General features: G+C 45.7%; 1 protein-coding gene across 1 annotated transcript in view; it reads right to left on the bottom strand.

The window, feature by feature from the left end:
- The window catches only part of LOC310823087 (LIM domain kinase 1-like), a 16,396-nt gene extending 5,957 nt beyond the window's left edge, over window positions 1-10,439 (bottom strand). The window contains exons 1-8 of the mRNA XM_083695806.1: window positions 10,374-10,439; window positions 5,171-5,280; window positions 4,037-4,234; window positions 3,693-3,798; window positions 2,877-3,073; window positions 2,264-2,450; window positions 1,626-1,712; window positions 1-47 (exon numbers count right to left, since the gene is read on the bottom strand). The exon at window positions 1-47 is cut by the window's left edge and continues 85 nt beyond it. Of these exons, the coding sequence (XP_083551932.1) occupies window positions 1-47; window positions 1,626-1,712; window positions 2,264-2,450; window positions 2,877-3,073; window positions 3,693-3,798; window positions 4,037-4,234; window positions 5,171-5,280; window positions 10,374-10,436 (995 nt within the window). The 5' untranslated portion in view covers window positions 10,437-10,439. The remainder of the gene's footprint in view (window positions 48-1,625; window positions 1,713-2,263; window positions 2,451-2,876; window positions 3,074-3,692; window positions 3,799-4,036; window positions 4,235-5,170; window positions 5,281-10,373) is intronic.
- Between the last annotated feature and the right edge of the window lie 631 nt (window positions 10,440-11,070).

Below are 11,070 nucleotides of genomic sequence, written 5' to 3'. Positions count from 1 at the left end.
ATAAACTTCAGAACATTGGGGTGCTCCAAACAACGCATCACCTTCACCTGAAAAGAATGGGGGTGGCACTTTTTAAAATAACACCACCATCTTAATCTTCTGCCCAAGCCTTGTGCTTGTTAAAAAGGGCCTCTTCTTCTTTGCTCTGAGGTTTCGGTATGTATTGTCAAGGAGAACAATGTACTGGCTTAGCTTTATTTCAGTAATCCAGAAGCTTACTGTACAGTATGTACAGCCCTCGCCACTATTGTTAACACGGCTTCTCTTGAAGGCAAGGACTACCACAAAGTGTCGTTTGTCAAGTTCTGAATGTCATGTTTAGAAGACAGGCACACCCCCACACCTCGTAAAAAGGTCCCCACCCTAGACTCCTTCCCAACTAAGGTTATGAGAGGGCAGGTCATCATTAGAGGTACCCGTACACACACACACACACACACACACACACACACACACACACACACACACACACACACACACACACACACACACACACACACACACTCCTCTGGACAGTACTGAGGTGTGTGCAGGTCCACCATGACAGCTATTCTATCAACTCTTGAAGCAGTAAGGCGAAGCTCTCACCCAGAAACAAACAGCTGGGGGCAGAACACAGTCTGGGGGGTTTCTTTATAAGTGTTTTTCTTCGTACTCTGTGTAGCACACCAATTACAAAGGAAGGGCTCTGCACTTGTATAAACTCGTCACATACTAACACAAGCTGGCGAACACTTCTGTTCTTGCCTGATGAGTTCAAGATGTTTGAATTTGTTGAAGTTTGACTTGTTGAAGTTTGAAGAGAAATGTTTGACCCATTCAAGATAGACAGTCCAAACTGTTTTCTCGGCCTTGGGAGTCAAAGGCGGGGCCACCCTTCTGTTTATTCCATGCTTAGTCTTTTAAGGAGATAATAATAATCACTGCACTAGTGAGCCTGAACACAAGTGACCCTGAAGTCTACAACCACTAGCAATTGACTTCCCTTGTGACAATTACGTGAAGTTAAAACAGGGCCAGAAGACATCTTGTATGCTTTAGAGGAAGGGAGGAAATGATTCTGAAGCTCAACCCCATCATCTGGCTGGAATGTCCATCCCCAAGACCCTGAGGCATGAGACAAGGAGGTCCTGCTCTCCTCTTCAGCTCATTACGCTAACCACCCAGTTCACTTAACTACTACCATGAATAAACCCAAACAAACACTCCTCCCAGTTCTCTGATGGTGGGTCACTAGGATGACTAAGAAGAACCTTCTAGAGGGTTTGAAACCTCGAAGCACAGTAAGTAAGAGCGGATTGGGAGAAGGCTGGCATAGGGTTGGCATGGATGACAAATGTTGTATGACACATACTATATCAGGATTATATGGCAGAGATAGGGTTTAACATTATTCTGCCATATTCACCTGGGTTGGGGTCAATTCCATTTCCATATATTCAGCAGCTGAAGTGAACTTAAATTCATGAATTGAAAAACCATACAGGATAAACGCACACTTTGTTTTGCTTGATTTTGCTCAATTTGTTTTCTGAACAGACTGAACTGACCCCAGCCCTGATGGTACAGTAAGAGAAGGCTACAGGCCATGGGGGTCAAAGGTCAAACAGAGTGATGTTACGAACCTCCTTTAGGAATGTCAGCTGTGTCTCGTCATCGAAGCGAATCAGCTCCTTCATCACCATCACCTCTCCCGTTTCTTTGTGTGTCACCTGCAGGAACACACAGCATGATGTAATCACATGGCGCCCAGGGACATGGGACATTTTCCATTTGCACCAGTGACCTCATTTTACCCTGACGGGCTCCATGTGTGAGGCCCTGCATCAAAGGCAAAAACTGTGGAAATCTGGGAACTGTTAAGGATTAAAAGCCTGGAAATCTGTTCTCCTTTCTCTCTTCTGCCGAAGCGGATATTTGCTCCTCCAAGCAGAAACATACACACATACTTTAAGATCTCTACTGAGAGTGATCTATAAAATACCTCAATGCTGCCATCTCCTGGAATTAATGAATATATCGCCCTTTATGCTGTAACATTCTATACAGGACAAAGATGAACAGTAGATCGGTCTACACTGGAATGATTCTTGACCTTTCAACTCCGCTCATTCACAATTTAATCCCTGAATATACTGAACTTCACTCAAATTCACAAATTCAGTTCACTCCACTGGTCCAGTTGAATTGAGTTTTTATAAACCCCAAGTCTACTGTCATCCAGCCTACTCTAAACATGTGGGGAGGTTGTATTGGTGGTTACCTTGATGGCCTGGCCGAAGCATCCCTTTCCCAACACCTCTCCATGGATGAGGTCTGAGGGCCGGAAGATCCGGTGCGTCCTGTTGGACACGACGCGGAGGGACTCGGAGCGGTTGATGTCTTTCCTCTGGGAGAGAGGGGAGCCTGTGTTACTGGAGCACGGAGACTTGTCAATGCTATAGCTCCGCCTGGGGGGAGAGAGAGACAAAGGGAGAGAAAGGGAGAGAAAGGGAGAGAGGGAGAGCAGGTGGAGTACGAGAAATCAGTCAGTCACACAGTATCAATGACATGCAGCCATATTGCCCGTCACTGTGCTAAACGGCCCTGCCGAGCCTGTCAGGAAGCATCACTCTAACAATTACTACAGTCTTAATTAAGAACTGAGAGAAGCAGCACACAGAAGTGAGAGAAGGCACTTATACATATAAGCTTATGTCTTATGTACATTTAGATAAACTAACCCTTTTATGTTGATAATACTGTATTCATTTTCAGTTTTTTTTTTTTTTTCAAAACAATATCCCATGTTTCAGCTGTGCACAGATATACAAACTAACTAAACTGTACAATCTACATTGTCTGTTGTGTTGAGTCGTCATGGTAACACTGCTTACGTGATCATGCGGGAGCGCAGGCTGTTTATGTCGGGGTGGGGGGGTTGTGTGATGGGCAGGATGGGGGCAGGCCCCTCAGACAGCGGGGTGGTGAGGGGGCCGTCCACCTGCTCCTCTTCAGAGCCCCCCAAGTCGTGGGGGTCGTGTTCGATGGTGAGCTGCAGCAGACGACTGGTCTCCTGGATCAGGAGGTCGATCTGGTGGGAGAGAATGTGCTAACTTTAGACCACATGCTAACTGTAGACCACATGCTAACTGTAGACCACAGGCCAACTGTAGACCACATGCTAACTGTAAAAAACATGCTAAATGTAGAACACGTATTTGTAGCATGTAGCATAGCAGGCAGCAGCAGAATATGAATCATCATGTAGCAATTTCTCTCACGGACGGTTACGTCCTTGCATCCAGAGCCCTGTCTAAGAATTTGAGAGTGGTTACATTTCTCCAGGCCCATCGCTCAGCTATTTACCCCAAAATAGAGGCAGGGTGACCACTTTGGTGAAATGTTTGACTAAGATAGACAGTTCAAACAGTTTTTTCGGCCTTGGGAGTCAAAGGCGGGGCCACCCTTCTGTTTATTCCATGCGTAGTCTTTTAAGGAAATAATAATAATCACTGCACTAGTGAGCCTGAACACAAGTGACCCAGAAGTCTACAACCACTAGCAATTGACTTCCCTTGTGACAATTACGTGAAGTTAAAACAGGGCCAGAAGACTATTTACCCCAAAATAGAGGCAGGGTGACCACTTTGTTGTGGTTTGACTCCCAGAGTGCCCCTTTAATGCAAGACTAGAGTGAGAGGTTACTGTACCTCATCAAGAGGAACATTCCGGATGGGTGTGCCGTTGATCTCGAGGATGCGGTCTCCGACGTGGATGGAGTTCTTCACATCAGGGCTGATGACCTCGGGGTCCACCCTGAGACAATGAGGACAAATCACCAGTTAACCAGTAGAACATAATATACTCTACAGTATGATTCAGCACATGCTTATTTAATAGAAACAGGGTCAAATTAGATCATTTTGACGCGGCATAGGATCCAATCAATTGTCACTTGATTTCAATGACAATGACTACTTTCCTATTCCGTCTTGTCCGGTGCTCCCCCTCTCACTCCCCCTCTCACTCCCCCTCTCACTCCCCCTATACTCACTGGGCCACTCTGACGGTGTGTGGGTGCTCGGGGCCGTAGCCGTTGGGACTGAGCGGCTGGTCGATGGCCACGGAGATGCCCCGCCTCCCATCCGTGGAGGCTGGGATGGAGACCAGCGTCACCGTGTGGGGGATCTGCGAGCATGGCGAGTCAGGCAGGGACACCGGGGTCACGATGGTCTGGTAGTAACACACCCCACTGGTGAGGGGGAAGAGAGAGAGGGGGGGGGGGGGGGGGGGGGGGGAGAGAGAGAGGGAGAGAGAGGGAGACTTAAGTCAGCATTGGTTACAGTATGAGCAACAGTGCATTGTGCATAGTGCGCAAAACGTGTTTTGCAACGTTGAATTCCCCCTTCACCATCCCCCACCTATTTGTTAACAATGGGGTGCGAACAGCCTAACGACCCACTTCGGCGTTTTCACCACCTAGCCCATTTGAGTGGGGTGAAGCGAGGGAAACCGCGGGTCACCTGATGATGTGAATATGACATTCTTAACATTGCGTCAGCATGTGTGAATGAGTGTTATGTCACGGTCACAATATCGCTCATTCTCTCAGCACACACACTTCCATTCAGCAGGCAGGACAATGACTGGCTGTGTAGGTCTACATCGCTGCAGCCTCGTGTCAGTTTCTCTCTCCTCAACACAGCCGGTTCCACGCTTCCGCTCGTGCTTCAGGCTGCTGCTGCAGTCTCACTACACATCACTGCTGTTCAGAGGGAGGCTGGTGGAGGTAGAAAATCGGAGGACGGGCTTGTTGTAATGCATGGAACGGAATAAGGGATCGATCAAATGCCTCCACCAGCCTCCCCTGCTGCTGTTACAGCAAACAGCAGCATGACATGAATGATTCTTTTGAGCAAAGAGCGTTCTGATCAGAATAACTACGTTTGTTCCAATAGTTCCGGAATGTTCCGCCTACTGTGATGAGGAATGGAGAAGGAGACGAGAGAAGCCTCTTTAGTCAAAAACAGCAGCTACTGTATAATAATGCTTTGGTAAATGGCAACTTAAAACTTTGCCTTATACCTAACTCCAGTTAGGTTTGATAATAATCAACACTATCAAATATAACCACAACAATCTCTGTTTTGTTAATGAATGAACTATAACACGTTGTCCTGGGCCTCACCAGTAGAGCTTGGACCTCTCCACCAGTGCGTACGTGTCCCCATCTCCGATGAACGCTCTGCAGTTCAGACAGGTGAAGCACTCTGGGTGGTACTTCTGTTCCCCTGCGACCTGGATCAAAACACACACAGTATGGTTTGATTAGATAATTAAACAAATGCTATAACATATAAAAAAAAAAAAAAAAAAAAAAAAAAAAGAAGATTCCTTGCATTCACAATGCTCCAAGAATAACACAATAAACTACTGTAATAGAAACTTATTTTCCATTTTGGTCTTAACGGTTTGAGAGGCAGGCAGAGAGGCTTCAGGCTTCAGGCTTACTAGTACACAATAACATGCATTCATATATATATATATATATATCGGGTCATGTTCATGTCATTTTCATGTACAAAAAGACCAACATGTGACAATAGGGTCAGAAAAACAACAACAATTTCATGAATCTATCGAACCCTTACTTAACCAGGTTGGCTAGTGGGGGGGCCAATTCTCATTTGCAATGACACACCTGATCAAGGGGGCAAATGGCAAATGTAAAAATGTATAAATACAAATGCACAAATAGGTATGCTTTACAGCTGTTCAGGTCAGTACGCACATCACAATATCAACAGAACCTTCTAGAAAGTAGGACAGGGGCAGGTCAGCAAGTTCAATGCTCAGTTAGAGCCTCACAGTACTGTATAGATTGTGTTTGCTGACGCCAGAGAGCTTACTGATGCTTACTTCAATTCCAGTTATTGGCTGTGGGGAATTGAATTGAATCATGGCAATACAGTAAACAGCACAGAGAATAACCAGACTGATGTTTCTGCCACATCTCAGGTCATTGGTAGCAGAGAGTTTCAGCAGGGCTCAGGAAAGACGGTGTCTTGCTGACAAAGGATTGGTAATGAACAGATACAGTGACCCAGTCATACCTCATCACACTACATGCTCTCCATGGACACTTTAGTGACCAGAGCAGAATGAGTCTCAACCTTTGCCTTGTTCATTGAATAAGCTTCTAGCTCTTCTAATTGTCCTTATAGGTCCTCTAAGCATGAACAACTGATGAACGACAGACATGTTTTCAAACCAGGAAGAGATCTATACATGGATTTGCCCCAGATGAGAAGTCACCCTCAAATGCAAATGAACAACATGCCTGGATAATCAGAGCTTTGCTTGAAGAAGAACCTGATGACCCAGGGGCTCTTAAGAGTCAGAGGTGAGAGACCTATTGGTTAGGCCTCCAGTATCCCACACTCCCTGTGGCTTTTACCTCTCTTCTTCTTCTTCTCTCTGGTGTATGTGCACTGAGTGCTAGTGGGATTGGGGCTGGGCGTGTCTAGGCACTCAGACCTGCAATGATCTGCAATTCAAATCTCAAACATCGAGGAGGGGTTCTGAGGGGAGTGAGAGGGGGAATTCTGAACAAAGAACGATTTATGAAATATAAAAAGAGAACAACTCGAGGGGAAATAAATATTCCTGTGACTTAAAAGATGCGATTAGAGCCAATTAAAAAAATATAGGCTTATGTCTTTGGGAAATTAAGGTACTTCCCCAGCTGCTTTCTTTAGCCTAACGGAAACTGACATGTTGCAATATTTCTAAGAGTAACACACTGCTTTTAAATGGTCATTAAAACGGATAAAACAAGAGGAAAAAGCCTCACCAAAAAAAAAAGAGCCATTAATAAAAATCAATGTCTCCGTCCTGATGTCTGCCCTGCCCTCCAGGGAGTGTTACCATGGAAACCCCAGAGAACACACAGAGACTAACCTCGGGCTGTTTAGTGGAAGTCAGTTGTCCACAACAAATTAATTAATCAATTATTAAGTAATTAATTTGAGCAGCTCTTTCCAGCCACTGGGAAAGAGCTGGGTCCAAAACACTATCTGTGTATCTTCAACCGCAAGAACCCAACTAGAAAGTAGTTTGTTTAACTGACCTATATATGTTTGTAGAGAGAGAGAGAGAGAAAAGGAGTGAAAGAGAGAGACAGAGAGATAGCAACAGAGAGAGACAGACAGACAGGAGAAAATGGAGAATGGTTTGGCTTCTTGACCTTTGCGTTTATACCTTTTAGGCCCTTGTTGACAATGCAGCACAGTGGCAGAGAGAGACAGAAAGAAGGTTAATGGCTGTGAAATTGGAGCTCACGACGAGACAGATGAGCAGAAAAAGTATCCGCGGGGCTCGCTGAGTCACTCTGGTTTTCGGAGAGTGGGCTCGTAAAAATGAGCTGTAAACAACTATTACTGGATGACATGATTTTCATGGTTGTTAAGATCACAGGACGCATAAAAAACACATCAGAGACTCAAAGGGAGGGGGAATGACATTATAATGATAGACGCATTAGCGTGTGTGTGTGTGTGGTGTTTTGGTGTTTTTTACGTGTTTTATATTCAATGTCTGGCTTTGGCCAACAAATGAAAAATGATGAGCAAAAAGGTCATTTAAAGGTGAAATAAGCTGAATAAAAATGATAAAAACACTGTGTGTGTGTGTGTGTGTGCGTGTATGTGTTTTATCGTGTGTGTGTGTGTGTGTGTGTGTGTGTGTGTGTGTGTGTGTGTGTGTGTGTGTGTGGGTGGGTGTATGTGCGTGTATGTGTTTTATCATGTGTGTGTGTGTGTGTGTGTGTGTGGTGGCCTCTCATGTGTGAGCCACCACAGAGGGGAGAGAAGGAGGACAGCTGGATGTGGAGGAAGAGACAGTGTGACGCTGTCACACTGCATAGATGCCATTTGCCGACCCCCTCCTCACACACACACACACACACACACACACACACACACACACACACACACCCAACCCACACTTCTCTCCAGCCACATCTGAAAACCAGCAGCTGCTGCAGCACACGCACAAAGGAAAGACTTTGCTTCAAAGGCCTAAGGGACAGAGAAAAAAAGAGAGAGAGGAGAGAGGGAAAGAGAAAGAGAAAGAGCGAATGAAGCTGGGGTTTTATGTAGCATTAGATCACCTGATCCTATTTTCCATGAACATTTCCTAATAGTGTATGTGTGTGTGTGTGTGTGTGTGTGTGTGGTTTGGTCATGTGGCACACAGGGTCTTTGTGACAACAACCGTAATCATAAGCACATGTTCCCTTGAGGGGGGAACCCAGAAGTGACTAGGGTCAGGTCGTCATGGAAAAGCATCTGGAGACAGTGTGTGGGGCAGTAACCACAGTGGGGGTGTGTGTGTGTGTGGGGGGGGGGCAAATGTATTCACACTATTAAAACTGTGAATACAGTTATATAGTAAGACTTCTGGGAAGAACCCTAGTGATATACCAAGGCCGGGCTTGAATGTGTCATTAAATTACTAAAATGTGTCAATAAAGTTTCACTGTTAGATGACCCAACATTATGAGAAGTCAGGTGGGCTCAGTGTGTGTGTGTGTGTGTGTGTGTGTGTGTGTGTGTGTGTGTGTGTGTGTGTGTGTGTGTGTGTGTGTATGGGTGTGTGTGTGTGTGTGTGTGTGTGTGTGTGGAATGTCTATTGGCCCCCTTGGAGCAATCAGAGGAATTTATGACCCTCTCTAGTGTCACAAGTTCTCTGATTCTTTCTAAACATCAGACGAAAGGGGAAGTTAGGGACACTCCATTTTACACTTTCGAAATTGATAAAAAAGTAAACAAAACTGCCCTATCTTAATCTTAACTTTTAACCGCACAGATTAAATCTAAAAAAGTGAATTGGATCCCTCGAAACAGTTAGCAAATTGTTTAGTTTCGTTTATTTTTTATTTACTTGGAAACAGTGAGACTAATGCATTATGGGACTGTGTAGGTCCTTGCTGATATCAGGCATCTCCAGTAATATGGACCATGTGTGTCGAGTCTGGGGGACTGTTAACACCAGACAGCCAATGACCCCTGATGTCAGTTAGCCCCATAGAAACACTCCACAGAGCCCTGACATCACCTTCCCCACGATAAACAGTGACCTCATGCACCTTGATATGATGAAGAGAATAACCCTTGAAGTGGATAAGCAGACCCCTTAACCAGACTAGGCTTATATTTATCACACTGACAAAAAGCCAAAGTCCATTAGCAAGTACAAGCCACAGAACCAAGCATTCACGAAAGAAAAGCAAGCCATCATCTAATAATGTCAGCAGCACATGCAGTAGGTTACGAAAAAAAAACCTCCAGAATTCTCGGCGAAATTCCCCAAATGCTGGGGGAATTCCAATGCCATTTGGGGCATTCTGGGGCCTCAACAAGACAACAACAACAACAACAACAACAACAACAACAACAACAAATGGATAGAGAGTGTACAATCTAGAATCCACTTTGTCAAGCAACTGCTTGGCTTTCTAACCCCTCAACATGACATTACTTTAGTTCAGTTTGGAGAGAGGTGAAGTGTAGCCTGCGTAGTAGGAACGGGAACTAGGACATAATCCTCTGTCCCAATCAGCAGTGTTGTGGGCTTCTTCCTGCTCAGACCGTCCTTGGCATAGTGTCAATGTGCTGCTTGCTGACTTATTTAAAACCAGGGCAAATAAGATTAAACCAGGAGACAGAAACAGCACTTCTCAAACAACACACTCACACACTCACACACACACACACACACACACACACACACACACACACACACACACACACACACACACACACTCACACACACTCACATCATGAGCCAGAGCTTTAGCATAGTCCCTAATGCATTCAGCCTGATTCCTCATGTTTCATCAATGAGGCCTTAACATGATGCTATGTCTACATCCGGAGGAGGCACAGAGAAGCTACTGTACTGTCTGCTTCTGTGTGGACTGTTACTGGATAGACAGTGCTGTACGGAGCCACAGTCATCTTAGCAATGCAATCAATCTTTAACCAAGCCCCAGTCGCTCGAATCATGCTTCATCTAGAGTAGCAGGGACCCACTATAAATAGAAACACACAACATGGCCAGCTCATTTCTTTTTCATGAAAACCAGAAAAAAATGAAATGCCAAATTTTTTATTTTTGAGATAGATAGTATTACGAATGCTCGGATTGTCTAAGCCTTGCCACTGTCAGAGAGAGATAGATGGACACATTAGCAGCAGCAGCAGCAGCAGCAGCAGCCGGCAAGCCCACTCAGCACAAGCCACTGGAGACTGTCTGCCTTCATGCCTGCTTGCCGGTCAAGCCAAGCCCCTTTCACTCACTGACAGCCTACATAAGAAGAGCCATCTTACCTTCTTGTCCCTTTTCCACAGCCTGAGACAGCAAAAGCTCCAGTAAAACAAGTCTCCCACCATGACACCGGCCCTGCTGCACCTCGGCAAGACTAGTTCATTCTACTGAGCCCCGCACCGCTGTCAAAACAAAACAGCAGCAGCAGCCAAATGAGAGAGAGAGAGAGAGAGAGAGAGAGAGAGAGAGAGAGGAGCGAGAGGGGAGCTGCCCACGCCTTTGCCACTGAGCTCATCTCTAAAACGATGTCACAGCTCCCCCAACCCCTCCCTCCCTCCCTCCCTCCCTCCCTCGCTCTCTCTAACAAGAGACAGCAGCTCTCTCTCTCTCTATGACCTCATCGCTTCCTGCCTGGCCCAGCCCACCCATGCGCCTACTGGCAATGTCTCTTCATGTCTTTCAGAAAACCCCCCGTCCTTCTCCTCTTCGCCCCATTCCCCCCCCCCCCCTCCTTCTCCTCTCCTCTCTCCCCCCCAAGCTCAGTCACAGCTGACAGGCTATCACACTTAATCCTCTGAAACGTAGAAGAGAAGAACAAGGCAAGCCTGCACGCGACTCATGTCATTTTACACTGTTTGTTTTAAAAGGGAGGCTTACTGCACTGCTGCTAGGGGATAACAAGACTTATTCTGAAAGCATATATTTTGAAGATTAGGCTACAGTAAAATAGTCTAAATGTAGAATTTTAACCTACCAAAA

The sequence above is a fragment of the Argentina silus genome, assembly GCF_951799395.1.
Source record: "Argentina silus genome assembly, chromosome: X".
NCBI lineage: Eukaryota > Metazoa > Chordata > Actinopteri > Argentiniformes > Argentinidae > Argentina > Argentina silus.
Note: the sequence above shows the minus strand (reverse complement) of the source record. Positions and strands in the feature narration are given on the sequence as shown.